Here is a 21670-nt window from a genome sequence, read left to right as displayed (position 1 = left end):
AGGGACACATAAAAGATGGCACAAGATTGATGCTGGATATTTAGTTCAGTTTTATTGTTTTTTGACTTCTCTTTAACATTTTGGTACAACTGAATGGTTTGCTAGTCTGTTTCAGCAGGCAATTAACCATCAACCACATGAAATGAAAAAATTAAAATCGCTTATTGTCACGAGTAGGCTTCAATGAAGTTACTGTGAAAAGCCCCTAGTCGCCACATTCCGGCGCCTGTTCGGGGAGGCTGGTACGGGAATTGGACATTGGTGTCAGTCTGGTTATGACAATAACCCTTAACTGCTATCTTTATTCTCACTGAAACAACAAAAAAAATATCCGCTCCCAATCCACTGTTAAAACAGTTAGCACTCAAGAATACCTCTTTTACAGAGATGCTCTTTGAGAAATAGAGATTTTGTGCCACTGCTTTAAAGAAAATACCTGAATCCGGCCAGAACCATGCAGAAACTTTGGATGCATTTCCTTAGAAGCTGCTGTATCTTTTTTCAGCTCACATTCTTCTGAACTGCTTGGAAACAGCTAATCAAGGTACAGATGTTTCTTAATGCTGAACTGAAATGTTTGACTTCTGCTCACATCTCCATTAAAAACTCAGCCAAGACTGCTGATGTGCAAAATGCCTGACACCTTAACTCCTACCAGTAACTCCATCATTTTACCAAGCTGTATTACGGGCCAGGATTTAGAGAACCCAAAGTGTCTCATGAAGTTCACCTGACCCACAACTTTTAATGGATTTTGGTTATGGGGACCACAAGGGCTCACTCTATAGGTGTGATGCAACAGAGATATAAAGTACTTTTAAAACAAAACAGTGTTTATTCTATGAATCCAGTTAACATTTTATAAACACACAGTAAACACGTTAGCAACTATCAACTCAAATACTCCCCCCAAAGAATACAGTACTCTATACGTAACCCTTAATCTTTCCCAGAAACATCCAGAAGACAAATACCCTCTTTAACAAAGACTGGATTTTAGCTTGAGTTTTCCTTACTGCCAAATTACCTCCCACTGGGATCTCATGTGCTACTCGCAACATATCCTTTCTACACCCTACCAGCAATACCACTTGATGAACTTCTGCCCACTTTTCATTCGCCTGCATATGTAAAGGTCTCCATTTTCTCATCAAGACATAATTTTTACGGTAATAACATTCTGGTATACATGCAGATTCCTTTTCTGTGTATGCTTTCTGATGCATCTGTTTTATTTCTATATCTTTCTGTTGTAACTCCGCCAATTTTCCTGAACTAAAACTATCCGCCTCATCCACCACCTGTTCTTGTTCTTTTGCAGTCGTCTGATCAAAAATCATATCTGATAATTGAACTTCAACTTTATCTTCACTGTTTGATTCCTTCTCTTGTCTTAACCTGTGACTTTGCAACCTTGTTACTACACAATCTGGAAAAATCCCAGGATATTCGTCCTTCAACACTTCAGTTGTCTGATTTTCCACTGGCTTATCAACCACAGTAGGCATCACCCCCACCTGCAATCCAGCCATGTAATTACCCAAGATAAACTGATATTCCTGGACGAGATTGTTTCTCTATTACTCCTACTACCACTTCACCACTCTTCACTGGACTTTCCAACCTTGCCTTATACAATAGAACACTACTCTTCTCACCCTGAATTCCACATATTACCACCTTTTCTGGTAATATTCTTCCCAAACTACATAACTTCTCAGCCCTTACCATTAAAGATTGACTAGCTCCCGTATTTATTAAAATTGTGACTTCTTTACCTGCTCCTTCTGGTACACATGAGTAAACTTTACCCACACAAGTAAATTCTTTAAAGAGATCTGGCACCTTCTTATCAATCACCTCTTGATCAGGCTGTACCATCTTTTGCACCTCCTTCACTTCACTTGGGCTTTCCTTTACCACTTTAACAAACCCCACTGTCTTATCCTGTTTTACCACATCAGCCTTCCCAGTGCTTTTCTTCATCCACTAACACTGTGACTTTTCATGGGCTAGTTTATTGCAGTGAAAACATTAAAGAATGTTCATGTCTCTTCCACCCTCCTGGATTTCCTTTCTAGTCTGAGACACACTCAGAAGCACAGATTCACCCACACAATTCACTTTGGTACTGTTTTGGGCCTGAAATAGCTGTTGCATTGGCTGTGCAATTTATTTACCTGTTTTATGTTAGCTAAATTTGCCTGCTGCTTTACATCCTGAGCTATGGTGTGAGACTGTTTGGAACCAGGGTCCTCCTGGTGCAATCCAGCCATAATTCCACTTGTAGTGTGCTGGAAGTGTTGACATTTAGGTTACAACCTGCATATAGGCTTTTCATCCTTACCTTCAGGATTCCAGGGTCTTGCAATGAGTGAAGTTCACTTGCCTCTTGTAAAATCAGTGACATATTAGTGTTGGAGGGAGGGGGATTGGGTGGTGGTGGGAAATAGCAGATGCAGAGATTTTCCTGATCATAATGATCAAACAACACTCAGTTCCCATGGGGGGGTCCAGGTTGCTTTCATAAGCTGAAACCCCAAATAAAATGGGCAAGTGTCCAAAATATATAAATATGGCTCCCTTTCAAAGCTGGCTGCTGCACGCTTGAAGAACTTTAATTCCAGGAATCTTATTTTTGCTACTGTACTGAGGGTCCTGGCTGGGTAGCTTGATCAGCGAGGCATCAATAGTGGAGCTGCTGAAGACTTGATTAGTACAGGGGAAAGCTGTCAGTTGAAAGAGTGGTGGGAAGCAGCAACAGGTCACGGGTTTGATATTCACACCTTCAATATGGATAGCACCGTGGACCGCAGCACCATTAGACATATGGAGAAGGTCTCAGCTAAGTAAGTAATAATATTACTTAAATTGGATGTCAAGGTAAGAAAATGTAATCTCGACTGAGTAAACTAAAAACAAGAGTTTTAATTATGGCAGGCAGGCCAGTGTGATACCAAACTGCTACTAGTAATTGTGGGTACATAGAACATAGAACAGTACAGCACAGAACAGGCCCTTTGGCCCTCGATGTTGTGCCGAGCCATGATCACCCCACTCAAACCCACGTATCCACCCTATACCCGTAACCCAACAACCCCCCCCTTAACCTTACTTTTTAGGACACTACGGGCAATTTAGCATGGCTAATCCACCTAACCCGCACATCTTTGGACTGTGGGAGGAAACCGGAGCACCCGGAGGAAACCCACGCACACACGGGGAGGACGTGCAGACTCCGCACAGACAGTGACCCAGCCGGGAATCGAACCTGGGACCCTGGAGCTGTGAAGCATTTATGCTAACCACCATGCTACCGTGCTGCCCCCATAATAACTTTTAATTTATTAATGATAGATATTTTGAATGACTAATTAAGCAATCACTAGTTATGTCGTTGTTTGAAAACATGATATTTATTTCTAGGAATGTCTTGCCCTCACAACCAGACCTTCAGTTACGACTCAAGAGCATGCAATCGCACTTGCATGTCGCTGTTTGATCCAAACTTTGAGTGCAGTTCAGCTGATCTTCCAGTAGATGGTTGCAACTGCCCAGAACAGACTTACCTGGATGATGCTGGTAAATGTGTCAGTGTAGCTGAATGTCCATGTTACCTGGCTAATGCTGTCATTGCACGTGCCAATGAGAAGATAATTCTTTACGGTGGAATATGGTAAGTAGAATAATGAACTGTTGATCTCTTAACGGGACAACTAATTTAATGGTTTATAAAAATTTCTGCATTGATTGACTTGATAGCTTTAAATTACTGATTGGATACTTTGAAGATATCCCAGTAACTTAAATTGATGCTTAGTGTGGTATATGAGGAAGAGAGATAGTCTCAAGAAAGGTTTATCTCTTCAGTTTTGATTTTGGCTTGAAACATTAATTCTGTTGCTCTCCAGGGATGCTGCTTGACCTGAATATTTGCAGCATTTTTGCTTTATTTCAAATTTCATCATCAGTTTGCGATTGCAGTTGTAGAGACTCCAGAAATATCAGTAGGCACTGGAGCCAGACTGCTCGCACTCCAAGCATTTCTCTCATTCTGGCATATCTTTTTAATAGTGACCAAGGGCAATTTTCTCATCAGGCTCTGGGCAACAATTTTTATAGCAAACTATAAGCAGTTGCACAGCTATGATGCAATTTCAAGGGCTTCTGTGGCCAAACTCCAACATGGGAATAGACATATCAGCGGTACCTGCAACATTTACACTTGTTTCCTTTCAAACTAGAATAAGATGCATCTGAAGGACTGTACAGTCAATTTTAATGTTGGAAAAACAGCAGCCAATTTGTGCACAGCAAAGCACATAAATAGCAATATGATAATGCCAGATAACCTATATTGGTTTTGTTTGAAGGATAAATATTAGTCAGGGCACTGGTACAAATTTTCCTGCTCGTCTTTCATCAATAGTGCCTTGTAATTACATCCTTTATTTTAAGTATTTATTTCAAAGATGTGGGTATTGCTGGTATGGCAAGCTGTTATTGCTCAACCCAAATTTCTTGAGAAGGTGTTGGAAAATGTCCTTTTTAAACCACTGCACTGTGTGATCAATGAACTCCAATAGTGCTGGGAGTTCAAGGTTTTTGGACTAGCTGATGCAGGAACAGCAATACCTTTCTGGGTAACAGGTGTTAGAGGCGTAATTAAAGAAACAAAAGTGAGCTGTCATTGGTCATTGTGCATCTGGGAGATGGTACACTGTTAAATTGTGAATGGAACTGAACAATCATCAGAGAACATTTCCATTTATGACCTATGATGGATGTAATTGATCAAACAGCTGGGGAAGTTGGGCCTACTTCACTGATCTGAGGAACTGCTGCAGCAAAGTCCTGGAACTGAGATGAAAGGCGCCCAACAGCCTAGCCATCTTTCTTTGTGCTCGGAATGAGTCCATCCTGTGGAGAGTTTTCCCCTGATCCCCACTGACTTCAATTTTGCAAGGGCTCTTTGATGCCACACTTGGTCATATATACCCCTTATATCAAGAGCAGTCTGCTCACCTCACACTTTGTGCCCATTTTTGGACCAGGACTGGAGAGGCATCTACAACCAAATGCTCCTGGCAGAGAGCCAGCTGAGCATTGATGAGTAGATGATTGCTAAGTCTCGCTTGTTAGCCTAGTTGACGATGTCTACCATCGTTTTGATGATTGAGAGTAGATTAATGGGGCCTTATTTGGCTAGATTGTAATTGTCCTGTTTTATGTGGAAGGCATAGCTGGACAATTTTAGACTTTATATAGAGTAGATTCCAGCATCGTAGCGGCTTGATTAGAGGCATGGCTGGTTCAGTCATCCTAGTGATACCTAGAACAAAGTTTATTGAAGCAGGGATGTTGTCAGAATCATAGCTTTAGTTGTATCCAGTGTACTCAACAATTTTGTAATATCATAGAGTAAATGAATTGTTTGAAGACGGGTATCAATGATGGTGGAGGCTCTGGGAGAGGCTGAGATGGATCAATTTTTTGACAGTTCTGTCTGATAATGGTTGCAAATGCTTCAATCTTAATCTTTCTATTTGCATGCTGGGCGTCACCATTGTTGAGGAGCTTGCTTCTCACATGAGTTGTTTAATTGTCCACTACCATTCATGTTTGGATGTGGCATAACTCCAGAGTTTTGATCAGATCCATTGTCTGGGCAGTAGTTTAATTCTTGGGTGGGATTTACCGAGTAACCCGCCACGTTTTTTTCGGCGGTGGAGCCTGTCAGCGGGATTTTCTGGTCCTGCTGTCGTCTCCATTGAACGTACACCCTGTCACTGGGAAACCCAAGGTGGTCTTGCATCATCGGCGTGACCGGAATATCTCGCCGGTGTGAACAGCTGCAAAATTCTGCGCCTTGTCTTTTGAATGCTGCTTCTTCTGTTCAGTAGACTGGAGTTGTCGATTTTCCAAGATGGCACCTCATTTCTAGGCACACCTGGTTTGCACTTCTGAAATCATGATTGATTCAGGGTTGGTCACCTGGCCTGATTACAAATATCGACAACACGTTCCAAACCCTCAACTTCTACTACCTAGAAGGATGAAGGCAGCAGATTTATGGGAACACTACCACGGCCAGGTTCCCTTCCAAGTCACACACCACTCTGACCTGGAACTATACTGCCAGTTGTTCACTTTTGCTGGGTCAAAGTCTTGGAATTCCCTTCCTATTAGCACTATGGATGTATCAGTCAAGAGGGGAGCATACCATCACATTTTCCACCTTCCCAGTAAACTCTGGCATAGTCAGCGACACCAACATCTTATAAATTAAAAAATATAGATATGCTAGACCACAAGGTTACAGATGTGGTGGAATACATTTCTGTTGCTGATGGCCCATAGTGCCATTTAAATGCACATTTTTTAGTTGGTCGATTTGTTCTGAATCCATCCCATTTAACAGGATGGTAGCGCCATGTCACATAATGGATGATCACATTAAGAAGTCTTGCAACACCAGATTAAAATCCAACAAGTTTGTTTGGAATCATTAGCTTTCGGAGTGCAACTCCTTCATCAGGTGAGTGACTTGATTACAATCAGGTGACTTGATTGCAATCAGATGAGTTTAACCTGGTATTGTAAGACTTCTTACTGTGCCCACCCCAGTCCAATGCTGGCATCTCCACACCATAATGGATAGTGTCATCAGTGTGGAGATTGGACTTTATCGATGCATGTATTCTATGGTTACTCTTCCAATACTGTTGAGGCAGCTACACCTGTTTCAGTAAATAATTTAAGTAAAGTCACCATAGTCCCAAATGACCATAGGCTGCTTTTCCTTTTTGATGGGGAGAGCTGACTGGTGGTGATTTATCCTGAGGATCACCACACCTCAGGCATGGATAACCTCAACCGGTACGGGGATTGAACCCATGCTGTTGGCCACGCTCTGCATCATGGACCCGCTATCCATCCAACTTTGTAAATAATTAATGTTGGGGTTAATTATTTTTCTATCATGTTGGTTCTCTCCCCACCTGCCTCAAATCAAATTTTGGCAACTATGATGTCAGGACTTAGCCAGCTTCATCAGTAGTGGTGCAACTGAGCTCCTCAAGGTGATTGTACTTAATTCGTTCCATGTTGTACTCACAGTTTATTTGTTAAACAAAAAAAACTTCAATGATAAGATGTCCAGTGAAGACCTTCTAACAAACATCGAAAAGGCTCCTGAGTAAAAGTCTTTGTGAGACATTCACAAGAACGCTTCTTTCCAGGTTCTTTTGTATGAAAATATGTGGAATAGGAAGCAAGTTACAAATAGGAAAGACACATTAAATGGGGCCAACGTTCCTTTCATAGCATTTCTGAGCCTGCTTATGCAACAAGTGTGTAAGATGCTGTGAGTCATCAATGAAAACGTGTCAATATTTGTGCCCCTTTGTAACACCCCTCAATAGCTATCTGGGCCACTCTTTGACGATCATCCATAGGAGCAAAGATATGTTTTGTTACCCTCAAGCAGCTTGTTAACTTTATTCTCTTCCTAAAGAAGTCTGGAAGAGCTGAATCATGAAGTAATACATTGTGACACCTTCTATAATATCACGTGTTGACGTGTAGAATCTCTTTGCATCAGGCCACACATGGGGCGGGATTCTCCGTGAACCGGCAGGGCGGGCCACTCCGGCGCCAAGGAGTGGCGTGAACCACAACGGCGTAGGGCCGCCCCAAAGGTGTGGAATCCTCCACACCTTCAGGGGCTAGGCCGGCGGCGGAGTGGTTTGCGCCACGCCGGCCAGCACGGAAGGGGCTTGGCGCCACGCCAACTGGCGCCGAAGGGCCTCCGCTGGCTGGCGTGAGTTGGTACATATCTGGGAGCGCCAGTGTGTGCTGGCGTCATCCCAGCACATGTGCAGGGGGGGGGGTTAATCTCCGCGCCAGCTATGGCAGACTGTTACAGCGACTGGCGTGGAGGAATAGAGTGCCCCCACGGCACAGGCCCGCCTGCTGATAGGTGGGCCCCAATTGTGGGCAGGGCCACCATGGGGGCACCCCCCAAGGTCAGATCCCCCCGCGCCCCCCCGAAGACCCCAGAAGCCGCCTTGAGAGCCAGGTCCCACCGGTTAGTACCTGTCGTAACATGCACTGGCGGGACCGGCCTAAAACGGGCGGCCACTCGGCCCATCGTGGGCCGGAGAATTGCCAGGGGTGCCGCTGCCAGCGGCCGCCGTCTGGCACGGCGCAATTCCTTCCCCTGCCAAATCCCCTGCGCCGGAGAATTTGGCAACCGGCGGGGGCGGTATTCACGCCGTCTCTCCCTGCCCCAGGCGATTCTCCGACCCGGTGGGGGGGTCAGAGAATCCCGCCCACTGTCTGTCTATTCAGAAAATATAAGTTCTTCTATGGCGGACATTGAGATATGTTCTGTGAGGGTAATATCTGAGTGAACGCATTTTCCTTTAATGCTCTCTAACTCTTCTTTCCTTAGACCAGTGCTCTCCAAGCATTTTCCCCCTGTGACCGCTGTTTGAGGCTTAAATTTCTGAACCACGGAATTTGAGTCAGTTGAGGCAGTGGGGAGGCAGGGAGTTTAGAGCTGTGAGAGAGGTAGGCAAGTATCGAGAGAATGGGCGGGCAATGGCATGTTCTTAAAGCAAAATAGTTTCCATTTTTTTGAGACAAGAATCAGTTGGACCATTGGAGAAAAAATAGCTAGGATCTAAAGTGGCCTTGCAGCTCTTCGTGCTGTTCGTGCTTAGATCGAGCTCCATGCTGCCTCAGTGCTTGGACCCCAAAATGTTCCCAAGTTTGGGAAACTCTTAGAGAAGAGATTGAAAGTAATGTACCCCAGTTTGCGAATGATAAAACCCAAAAGTGAATGTGGCTTTCAGGAAACAAAGGGCTGGAGTCGTCCACCCTGCCCGCTGCACGAACGCCACGGGCGAGATGCTGGCAATGAAAAAATCCATTGACCTCGGGCGAACGCAGCCGGAGAATCCTGCCCAAAGAGTCTGTAAGAACATGATATGAGTGGGCAACAAGGTAGCACTTAAATATAACTTGTATAATGATGTACATTTTGGTAGTAATATTGGAAATGTAAAATAGTTTTTAAAAGGTGTGTAGCTTTTAAATATTATTGTTCAGTGAGGCTTAGCAGTATTTGTATTAGGAACACAAAGTTAGTGTCGATATACAGCAAGAAATTAGGAAGGCAAATGTCACAATGACCTTTACTGCAAAGAGATTTTAGTACAAGAAAGCCTTGTTCTAATTGTAAACTACAACTGGATTACTGCAAGCCATTTTAGTCCTTTTCTAAGGAAGAGTAAACTTCTTTTGGAGAAGGTTCACTAAATTAGTTCCTGAAATGTAAGAACATAAGAACTGGGAGCAGGAGTAGGCCATCTGGCCCCTCGAGCCTGCTCCGCCATTCAATGAGATCATGGCTGATCTTTTGTGGACTCAGCTCCACTTTCTGGCCCGAACACCATAACCCTTAATCCCTTTATTCTTCAAAAAACGATCTATCTTTACCTTAAAAACATTTAATGAAGGAGCATCAACTGCTTCACTGGGCAAGGAATTCCATAGATTCACAACCCTTTGGGTGAAGAAGTTCCTCTTAAACTCAAGGGTTGACCGATGATGAGAAACTGTGTAAATTAGGACCTGTACTTTCTGGAGTTTATGGAGAAGAATGAGAGGTGATCTCATTTAAACATTACAAAATTCTGAAGTGTCTTGACCTATGTTCATTGATTTCAGTAGACATAAAGTTACAGCCAGGGCACTCGCTTTTGCTGTCGAAGACATGATGGCTGGGAATTTCCATCGGACCTTCTGATCCCATATAAAGTTAATGATTATTTGCCTCATTCACCGGCAGTGCCCCTGAGGAACCTGCTGTTGGACTGGAAGGTCCCTCCAGTGGGAAGGGATGGAAAATCCTGACCATGGCGTTGCTCTTCATTCATCATAGATATATCATGAACGATGTTAATTTAATGTAAGCAGGAAATACTGGAAATACTCAGCAAGTCAGGCAGCTTCCGTCGAGAGAACCTTTTCTTGAGAAATGTCACTTTGGTGAAATTGAATACTCTTGCAAGGAAAAAATAAATTCACACTGACAGCAAGGATGTGTAAAATGTGTTGCATTTAGTAGAAATGAGAGAAGAATCATATACCTCTGACTAAGAGTGGGAAGATATCCAGTGGATCAGGAATCAGAACCCGTCATCAAATACCTTCATGATACATTGGGAGCTTGTAGGGTTGACAATAGGTGAAACTAGAACACAAGAGTTACCAAGAATCTCTTCGTGTTGGAGTAAAGGTTGGCTAAAATCTTATCCGTAAGTTCAATTTTTCTTGTAAGCTCCATCTACCAGCTTTTGAATGGGCTTTATTACTATAAATCAAAGGGCAACACGGTGGCACAGTGGGTTAGCCCTGCTGCCTCACGGCGCCGAGGTCCCAGGTTTGATCCCGGTTCTGGGTCACTGTCTTTGTGGAGTTTCATTCTCCTTGTGTTTGCGTGGGTTTCGCCCCCCCAACCCAAAAGATGTGCAAGCTAGGTTGATTGGCCATGCTAAATTGCCTTAATTGGAAAAATGAATTGGGTACTCTAAATTTATATTTTAAAAAATTACTACAAATCAGGTTGGTGTTCATTTCATTGAAGTAATTACACCCCCTGAGCTAGTGTGCGATCAATTCCAGCCTCACTTGACCTGGAGTCGCAACACAATTTAAATTCATAAATAATTTTTAGAAAACCCCCCAAAGCCTTTGGCCCCTGGCTGCCCAATAACGACAGTCACCAGGTTTGTAAATGTAAACACAATAAATATCATGAATAACAATAACTGATTAAATATGCAGCATATACAACCGGTTAACTGTTATCTAATTCTTAACACCCCACTTAAACTCGCCCTACCCTCTTCATGCACACAAGACAGACAAACGGGGAAAAGAGGGATGTAAAATAATGATAAAAGTAAAGGGGATAAGAGTCTTTGTTTCAGATGGTGCTCTTCTAGCTCACCTTCATTCGAGTTAGGCTTTTAGTTTGAGGTTTCTGCTTTCAATCTGTAATGATGTTCACTGTAGATTCATTCAAGTATCTGCACACCTAGGCAGCTTTCCTGGAGAAAGAGAGAGAACAGGTCCTTTCCTCTGAGTGTCAGGCACACCAACTGTGCTTTTCTTGGTACTCTGAAAAATTGTGCCATTCGGGTCTGATCCAATTACTGTCTGTCGCCGGGCAAAATGTGGACTTTTGCTAATATTTGCTACCACCCAACTCATCGAACCGAGTCCCACTGATCTCTCATGTGCCGATCTGAGGTCTGCTATTCGAAGGATAGTGCAGTGTTCCATTTTGTACCTTTTGAGTTCCTCACTTCCCCTGCTCAACGTAAAGATATATGTCCATTAAACATCCATGGATCAAAATGATAACAGCAAAAATAAAGAAATGGAAAAGAAGGGAATCAACAAGAAGGGTCCTCAAAAAATCCTCAAAGGTGACATATGCTCCTCACAAACGAGGTACCCAACAAAATCTAGCATCTCTTAGTAGCAAACCAGTGTGAGGATAGCACTGTCACTGGCTTTGAAAGTGGCCGTGATCATGATCATGTTTCTTTGCTTCAGAATCCTTCCAGGCTGCAAAAGGCAACATTGCTAACATCTCCCAGTTTGTTGTCCACTGCCGTGTAACGGAAATGAACAATGCTTTTTATTGCCAGGATAGGGGAGTAAATTATGTTCTCTTTAACAGACAGAATGGACATACCTTTGCCAGAATAGCAAACCTCTTCATGGTGCAAGATGCCACTGACTGGACACATGTGCCTTGTACACATATGACCCTGGACCAGACCCCGAAATTGACTAGGATACTGGATAGAAACCCCAATTTTTTATTTTAATTTTATAAGACTGTGAGAAAAGGATACCTCATTCCAGAAGTGATTTCACACAAAATAGGGACACTTTGTATTAAAACAAACTTTGTGACTAACACAGGGGCAATTGTAAGCTATTTTTCTTGTGTGATGTTAAAGATATTTTCTCCCAAATTTACACCCACCAGCAATAAACAATAATCAGTAACGAATGCAAAGTCAATCTCCATATCAATAGCAACAATCCATCCTCCCACCAAACCCCCAAACAGCAGCCCGCATGTTAACATAAACAAATAACAAAAAGGAATCAGGAATCACCCATAGTCACCATTATCACATACAGTCCCCTTCTCCCAACACTCCCAACGAATGTTCGATGTAGTGCTTGATGAAAAATGCCCATGAATTGTAGAACCCCGCCATCATTCCCCTCAGTTCAAATTTGACCTTTTTCAAGAGTCAAGAATTCCAGCAGGTCCTCCTGCCACGCCAGGGCACAGGGTTGAGAGGTTGATCTCCATCTCAACAGGAACCACCTTCAGGCAATCAACGAGGCGAAGACGGCAAAATCTGCCTCCGCACCCGTTTCTAAACACAGCTGGTCCAACATCCCGAATATGGGCCGGGCTGGAGAATCGCCGGGCCGGGCGCGAATCGGGCGATGCTGCCGATTCTCCGGAGAGCAGAGAATCAACGCCATTGGCACCGGCGCGGCATCAGTCAGGGCCCCCCCCCCCCCCCCCCCCCCCCCTCCCAGCCGCTAAAAAAATCCGAGTCCCTAGGTGTGCATCCATCCGGGGGCGGGAGGGGGCCTTCGCTGTGGCCTGGCACGCGATCGGGGCCTACCGATCGGCGGGCCAGCCTCTCGGGATGGGGGCCTCTTCTGCTCCGCGCCAGCCCATGTAGCCCTAGGCCATGTTGCGTCGGGGCTGTCGCGGAGAAGGGAGCCACCGCTGATGTGCGCATTGACGCCAGTCGCAGCGGACCCGCGCCAGCTTTCAGGTGCCGGAGCTGCAGACATCACTCGGGTGCAGTACAAGCCCCCGAGGAAGGGTTGAATACCTGCCACTTGAGACCCGTTGACGCTGGAGTGGCTCGCGCAGCTTTTCACGCCGGCGTCAGAAATTGGCCGCGGGATTAGTGAATCCCGGCCAGTGTTTATGAGATTTTGAAATATTCTGAGACAACCGCAATAATGGATTCTAGCAATTTCCCTATGACAGACGGTAAACTAATTGACTGTAATTTCCTGCTTTGCAGTCATCCCAGGAGGACATGAAAGTCAACCGGCGGGATGCCCCATCCCTCTGTGCCACATTTCATCATTAACTTTGTCCAGCTCCATTCCCTACATGACACAACTATCATTTCAGCGGCAAATTGACGGCATGTCATGTTTTCGCTGCCATTGAATTTCCTCTGGTTAAGTTATATTTGTATCATCATAATGGAAACAGTTAAGAAATAAAGTGCGCGATCTCCAGCTTTTATACATTTATATCGGGACCTCCTCTGACCCTTCCTTAGAATCCCCCTCTCGAGGGTCCCGAATACCATTCTCGTGGTTGATATCTACCTTGATCAATCCTCCCCTGACCACCTGCTCTTCTTCTCCTCCTATCATCAATGAATGTGTCTCTTTCATCCCGACTGAGTGCTAGGAATTGTTCTCTTGGTAAGTAATTTAGATTTTGTGGTGGGGGTGGTTCTTGTGACCGCAGATTATATCTGTGTCGTGGCATTGCTGGTTGGACTAAATTTTGTCCCATTCTGTCGGGTATCTGTCGATTCGGCGGTCTGGTTGAGTGTTTTGTGTTGAAACATTATTTTGTGCAGCTGCTGCTCTTCTTTGTTCCTCTTTTGTTTGTTTAGCTTTAACTGCTTTTCCTGCCAAATCAAATTTGACCAGTTCTCTTCCTATTTCTTTTCTGGGGGTTGTTAGCAGTATTGTTGAGAAGCTATTCCTTCCTGGAATCTTGGGTCCTAATTCCCTCAGGAATATATCGGCCCCCTCTTCCTTATTAACCTCATATATATGGTCGACATATGTTGTGAGGTGTTCCCCTGCATATGCTCCTCTGTCATTTCTTTCATTAATTTAGCTCTCCCATTTCCCAAATCCAATTAATTTATTAAATCTGAGACTTCGCCTGAAACTATTTCTGCCACAGTATGTAAATCAATTAGAATTAGAACAGTACAGCACAGAACAGGCCCTTCGGCCCTCGATGTTGTGCCGAGCAATGATCACCCTACTCAAACCCATATATCCACCTCATACCCGTAACCCAACAACCCCCCCCTCCCTTAACCTTACTTTTTTTTTAAGGACACTAAGGGCAATTTAACATGGCCAATCCACCTAACCCGCACATCTTTGGACTGTGGGAGGAAACCGGAGCACCCGGAGGAAACCCACGCACACACGGGGAGGACGTGCAGACTCCGCACAGACAGTGACCCAGCCGGGAATCGAACCTGGGACCCTGGAGCTGTGAAGCATTTATGCTAACCACCATGCTACCGTGCTGCCTTTCTCTTAACTTGGTGGATTCTCCCGATGTCCCCATTTTCTTCGCTAACTGTTTTACCCTCCGTGAATACTCAATTCTACTCTCCCCATCTTACTTTGGGCCTGCTGTCTCCATTACTGCTGCTGCTATTTTATATGGTACCATACGCCCCTGTCTTTCTTCTGGGCCTGGGGTAAATGACTGAACTACTTTCTCACTTCTGGGGCACGACATTCTTAAAGGGGCACTTCTATCTGGTTCCCTATAATCTGAGAAATGTATTTGTCGTTGTACCGGTTCTTCTTCAAGATAGGGGGTAACATGTTGTACAAAATCTTCCACCGGTTCTATATATTCATCGGATATTGCAATTGGTACTTGGCTATCCCATGGAGCGAAACTTACCCCATCTATGGAGCAGATGCAGTTATTCGGGGTCTTGGGAGATTCTGTATTCTTTCTTGTGATATTAATGCTGCGATTATCTGTCCTTGTGTTTCTGTCCTGTTCCTTACTCTACTCATGGCTCTTCCAAAAGTATCGTACCCTTTGCTCATTTGCCAAATTTTAGCTTTGGAGGTAACGTTTGGTAACCCCAGTAATTTTGTAGAATCAATTTGTTGACTTCCTCCTAATATTTCTCCTATTTTAAGTCCCATAGATATAACCTCTCTTTCCCATCCTTCCTGATCTCTGTGGTGTACCTTTTTTGCCTTCGCATTATACATATAATATGGTAAATCCTTATTTATTGGTTGATAAGTGAAAGGTTGTTGTTTCCAGTAATCACTTTAATCCCCTATTTCTAATAGTTTAGAATTCTTTCTATTCCCTTTTCTTCTCCTAGGTTTTACTATTTCCTCATTCTCTGATGAGGACGATGATTCTTCCTGTCTCAGTGCAGGGGGTGCAATAATCCCAACTAAACTTTGTTCCTCCTCACTTTCTTGTGGTTCAAAATAATCTATAAAAGCTCCTTCTTTATGTGTGGCAGATTGCCTCGGCCAATTTTCTGCCCAAAACCGACTTAAATCTGGGTATTGAGAATGGTATCCCTTTGGGAAATTTTCAAACGGGTCCGAATTCCCTTGGTTATCTCAGGCACTGGGACGTGTTTTTTCTGTCTCTGACAGGGGTGCTGGCACTTGGTTGAATTGAAATTCAGATCGCTGTCTTGGTCCTGCTGTGTCTAAAAGGACTGTCGCCAAATCCTTATTATCTGACCTGCCCTAGCTAGAACATGCCTTTATTATTGCTCTCAGAGATTCCCTTGAGTTATTTTTGAATATTCTGTCTCCTAATAATGTCATATCAACATCTCTCGCTACACTATGTCTCAGGATTCCTTCCATAGTCGCTTGATTTACTTCTGTCTCATCCAGAACTGCTGTCCGGAATTGTTTAGTGATACCACATGTATAATCATTGTCCCGTGGCTCAGAGTTATGGCTCTAGCTGTCCCTTCTTTAAATTCTCCTCTTGGGCATTTGTAAAATCTCCTTCCTCTCGGTGGACCTGCTTTCCTCCTACGTGCAATATTTTTATAAGTCTCGTCTGCTCCCATTCATCTTCGTTTTCACTTGGCGCATTTGTTTGAAGCCCTACTGTTTTTACTGTGCCATCTGATTCAAGGACTGATTTCTCAACATCCTCCTTTACTCAGGCTTTATTTTTCTGCAGCTGTTTTCTATATTCTTTTGCCACTTCAGACTTACTTTTGTATTCACTAGGAATCCGTGTTTTTTTTTCATGTTTTCCTCGTCAATGATTTTAACCAGTTTGGAGCACATTTTGCCCATTTGAGCAGTTGCGTGCTTCTGTCTGGACAAAATTAGTGATGCAGCTTAATTCTCAAATGCAAATTTACATAGTGCTTTAAGAATCCCGATTGGATCTCCATATTGTAGGGCTTGAGGCACTCTAACAAAGAATGAGACATCTCCGTCCTGATACATCTCTCTAGTCCAGGATTTTTTTAGCTCTTTTAATTTCTTCCACTCTTGTTTCATTGCTTCATCTCACTTGACTGTGTTCCAGGGCAAGAGGATTATCCTAATTGCCATTTTTTGGATTTCTAACATTCTGTTCCTGGTGGTCCCTTTCAGGTGTACTCTGAAATTAAGGATAAGTAACCTTTCTGGGCCCGATCCAAGGGTACTGAGGCACTTGGTCTCTAAAGGTTTCTAGGCATCCCTATTTCTCTCGGCTTTCCCTCACAATCTGCCTGATTCCAAGAATGATTTATTGTTTGGCCTCCTTTTACCAGCGATAGATGCAAGATGTTTAGTGCTGTCACCAAGATGTCTTGCAGATTTTTTCTCAGGGTCAGTATATTCCAGTCTACTGATTGTCACACTCAACCTGAGTTTTATGTCCCCCCACCGATCCACAGAATATCCTTACAAAAGTCAATCATACATGACTTTCCAAACTAAACTTGGCAGGTAGAGTTTGACTTACACATAGACTAGAAACTTCTAATATTCTAGCCTTTGGGCCGGTTAGAAACTTCTAATATTCTAACCGTTGTTTGGGAACTAGAAACGTCTAATATTCTCAACCCCGCTTCACTTAACTAGAAACTTCTAATATTCTAGCCTCCGCGCTGGGCCCCAAGAAGTAAAAAGCTCACCACAATTCTTAGAATTCCCCCTACACCAAAAAGGTCAATGAGACATTCTAAATGGTGAACAGGGTTTCTCACTCCCTGACTCCTATGCAGACTTAGGTGGGTGCTATTCGGGTCAATCTATATTTTCAAGTTATCCCTGGTAAAATCCGTATCTTCATAGAAGATTTTACCTACTTACCACTTAGTAGCATCAATCCTGGGTCCCGCATTGCTAAGTAAGTAAAGTAGACTTTGTAATAACCACTGTTTCAGGTTAATTGTATTTTTTCTTTTGAAAGATAAAATCACTGTCCTTACAGAAAGGTAAAAAGATCTTTTCTTTGGATCCTCCTGGTCAGTTGTTAGACCTTCAGGTCTGCCTTGACAATCTTTCTTCTTTAACTTCTGGTCTTCCTAAGATGGATTCGCTGTTCTGCTCTGTTTCTGTGTTCTATCCTTCCCATGACCGAGGCCAGCTATGAGAGCTGACTCTGCTGGCTGTTACAAATTTAGGGTTTATATTGCCCTTCAGTTAAGTTTATATGACATTATCGATAAGTAACTTTGTATTGCTCTTGATTGTTCAGTGTACCTTTAATCTTAATTACTTCTAACACGACTATGTAATCATGGTGAGCGTGATATTAGTTCATCGAACTCTGATTACATTTTTTCCCTTGTAATGTTCAAAAGTGCTTTGTTCCTCGAGGGGTGTTATATCTAGTTCCTGACACTTCTAAAGTTGCTTTATTACCAAATCGTGCCCTTATCTTGCCAGATCTCTGACCCCGATTTGGTGTTAACCTGTACTGTCGTGGACATGTCATTTCCGGCTTCCCATATTCAACTGTGGCCAGCAGGTTTTCAAACCTAAACATTTGTCACCCAATTCAACTGAAGATTCTGGCAATTCTTTAATAACTGCTTACTAAAATAATTAACTTCAAAGAAGGTGCGAAATATTGTTTCCCTTCATGTAACTAAAAGTTCAATCTGCTTTAACTTGAAAGACAGGCATCAGTTTTACAGCTTGAGCTGTTACAAGCTGTTTTCTTAATGCCTGTTAAGAAACAGATAAAGGCTATCTGCATTTCAAACTTCTTTTGTGGCTGCTGTTAACCCTTCGTGGGATTTTTCCCTATATTTTTTCATGTACCTTCAGGTCAGGTTTTGCCAGACTTCCATGTTTCAAATGACATATTTTCCCATTTTTACTTTACAGAGTACCTGTGTACCACATACTCAGCATCAGGTTAGGTCCCAGCTGGTTCCTGAGATCCAGCAGCCCTCATACTGCTGTCTTGCCTGGGGAGTCCTGCCTCCACTTGATGTGTATCATCAGCAGTGTGGTGCACGCCTGACTGTGCCCTGACCACTAACATGTCCGGCCGAGGTGTGTGTATCTGTACTGGTAGAGTGTGGGGATGACAGCCACTATAACGGTTGAATCCTTGGAGCTCTCCTCTGAGGTGTTCTCTTGGGAGTCAGGCAAGGGTGCCGCCTGGGATAGGCCGACACCATCGACTGGAGGTACTTCAGGAGATTTGACGTGTGGTTAGTGGGAGGGATGGGTCTAACAGGACTGTCTGCTGGAGGAACTGCAGGAGAATTGACATGTGGTCAGTGGGACAGACGGGTCTGTCAGTAAGGCAATAACAACTCACGTTTGACATGTTCTCACCTCCGTGGTGTCTGCCAGCCTCCGCGTGGTTGACCACCCTGTCCTTAGCCACCCCAGTCAACTCCAGGCTCTGTTCCTCGAAGGAGGTGAGCATTCTTAAGTCGGGCAAACCTCCGCCAGCCTGTGCCCTCTCCCGACGATTATGGGAGAGCATTTTCTGAGGAGACGCAGAGGGCGCATCTTTAGCCACACGTATAGTTCACTGTGATGGGAACGGTGTATGTGAAGGGAGGGTTGGGAAGGTTGAAAGGGGAGGAGTGGAGGGTGGGTTAAGGGTTGCATGGGGAGTCGGGGGGGGGGGATGATCCCTTTGGGGGGGGTATTGGTGTTTACTCACTCGTGTTGCCTGGTGTAGCTCATTGACCTTCGGCATTGAAGGCAGTCCTCCTGGTCACACTTCCCGAGCTCGCAGCTACTGCCACCTCATCCCAGGCACCTCTGGCTGCCCTGTGGCTGACGCTCCTAGACCCTGAGGGGAACAGGTCATCCCTCTTGGCCTCTACAACATCTTGTAACCTCCCCAGATCTGCATCCGCGAATCGTGGAGTTGGTCTCCTCTGTACCATTGTTGCAAGCTGGCTGGTGTTAGCTGAGAAAGTGCAGCTTAAGTGTTGCTTGACCTTGTTAGCGGTGGCTGACGAGTGCGGTGCCCGTGTCATGTGAGAGTACCTTTAAGAAATGGGTGTTTATAAATGGGTGTGTATATAAATATCTGTAGTGAGAGTACCTTTAAGAAATGGGTCTTGATTACTGCAGTGATGTCAGACAGTGGGTGGATCTGGGCTGTCTGTCAGCTTTTTACTTTCACTTTAGGCTTTTTTTGCTGCAGGATGGGTTTGGTTTCATTTTAGTTTTAGAGAAGATGCATTCACAGCAGGATGTGTGTGAATCTCTGCAAGTTTATGAAAGTCCATTTGCTGATTTTGATGTGGTAACTGTTCTCAGTAATGAAGTTAAGCCTAATATCTTTCTTTTAAAAGTGTTTTTAAGTCTTATGGATGTTGAAAGTAAAGTAAGAATTACTCAGTGTTGTATTTTTTGTGGGTTGTATTTGCATTGATGGTTGCTAAGATGTTCACTGTATGTTGTAAAAATGTTAAATTGAGTTGATAGAATAAAGGTTGTTTTGCTTTCAAAAATACTTTTCCATTTCTGCTGTACCACACTTGTGGAGTGGGCCGTGTGTTCCCCATACCACAATCTATTAAAAGTTGTGTGTCAGGTGAACTCCATGATACACTTTGCGGTTCTTTAAACCCTGGCGCATAATAAATTGGGGGTTCATCCGGGATAAAAATCTATCTATTGGATTGGCTTAGTGAAAGAAAGCGAGGGGTGATCACATTGTGGTTGCTTTTCAGGTGTGGTATTCCAGTTTAAGTGGGGAGTGTGTTGTGGACAATGGCTCTTTCAGAGGCTGTAAAGTGTTTTGGGGTGGAGATGGTTACACAAAGTACCTTACGGACAGAGACTAAAAGCAAGCTGTTCGATTTGGCAAAAACATTGCAGTTAACATTACCTGACAAAATGCGAAATGTTGAGGTAATTATTGCGCTGGCTAAGCATTTGAAGTTGCCTGACATACAGTTTGACTAATTGGAAATGGCAAAAATTCAGTTCCAAATTAAACAAATGGAACATGAAAGCAGCTTGAATACGAAAGAGAGGAAAAAGAAAGAGAAAGAGATAGAGAGGAAAAAGAAACAGAGAGACAAGAAAGGAGAAAAGAAAGAATATCCCCAGCAGAAGAAAGAGAAAGGGAGATACAGATCAGGGAAAAAGATAAAAAGAGAGAGTTTGAACATCAGAAAATGGCCATTAAAACTTGACAGTCAGTTAAAATTCGCAGACGTAAAGGGAAACGCACAGTTGGATGATAGTGATGAGGATAGCGAGAAAAAGCGTCAAACTCGAAGGCGTGGCGGGGATCTATTTAAATATGTCTAAGCATTGCCAAAGTTTGATGAGAAGGAGGTAGAAGCCTTTTTCATTTCATTTGAGAAGGTAGCTAAACAAATGAAACGGCCACACGATACTTTGATATTACTGATTCAAACAAAATAATAATAAATAATAATTGCTTATTGTCACAAGTATGCTTCAATGAAGTTACTGTGAAAAGCCCCTAGTCGCCACATTCCGGTGCCTGTTCGGGGATTAAAGTTGATAGGTAGGGCTAGTGAAGTGTTTGCATCACTACCGGAGGAGGTACCGGGGACGTATGAGGAGGTAACAAATCCATCTCAGCTGCATATGAACTATTGCCAGAAGTCTCCAGACAATGGTTTAGAAATTTAAGGAAATAATTTGGTCAAACATACATGGAGTTTGAAAGAATAAAACAGTAATTTTGATAGGTGGATAAGGGCTTTGAAAATAGACCAAATGTATGAAGCTCTCAGAGAAATTATACTTTTGGAAGAGTTTAAAAATTCAATTCTTGATGTAGTGAGAACTCATGTGGAAGAGCAGAGGGTTAAAACTGCGAGATTAGCAGCAGAAATGGCACGTGATTTGAATTAGTTCAGAAATCAAAGCTTGGTTTCCGACATCAGTTTCAGCCTGTGAGGAATAGAAACTGGGGACATGAGAAATACGCAAGTGGTAAAGGTAAATGTGATCTGATGGGAGATAATATGGAGAGTGTACCTCAGACTAAAAAAGAAATCTAGGATGGTGGAAAAGAAATGGAAAATATTGAATGTTTTCAGTGTCATAAACTAGGCCATGTAAAGTCACAGAGTTGGTTGTTGAAGAAAAGCACTAGGAAGGCTGATGCAGTAAAACAGGATTAGACAGTGGTGTTTGTTAAAGTGATAAAGGAAAGCCCAAGTTAAACGTAGGAGGTGCAAAAGATTGTACACCCTGATCAAGAGGTGATTGATAAGAAGGTGCCAGATCTCTTTAAAGAATATACTTGTGTGGGTAAAGTTTACTCTTGTGTGTCAGGAGGAGCAGGTAAAGAAGTCACAATTTT

The 21670-nt window shown here is 43.5% G+C and overlaps 1 protein-coding gene across 1 annotated transcript in view; it reads left to right on the top strand.

The window, feature by feature from the left end:
* Positions 1-21670, top strand: part of LOC119970922 (mucin-6-like) — a 415844-nt gene that overhangs the window by 206304 nt on the left and 187870 nt on the right. The window contains exon 16 of the mRNA XM_038806032.1: positions 3427-3676. Within this exon, the coding sequence (XP_038661960.1) occupies positions 3427-3676 (250 nt within the window). The remainder of the gene's footprint in view (positions 1-3426; positions 3677-21670) is intronic.

The sequence above is a fragment of the Scyliorhinus canicula genome, chromosome 9 (genome assembly GCF_902713615.1).
Source record: "Scyliorhinus canicula chromosome 9, sScyCan1.1, whole genome shotgun sequence".
Classification (NCBI taxonomy): Eukaryota; Metazoa; Chordata; class Chondrichthyes; order Carcharhiniformes; family Scyliorhinidae; genus Scyliorhinus; species Scyliorhinus canicula.
The sequence above is the reverse complement of the archived record's forward strand: the minus strand, read 5'-3'. Positions and strand labels throughout refer to the sequence as shown.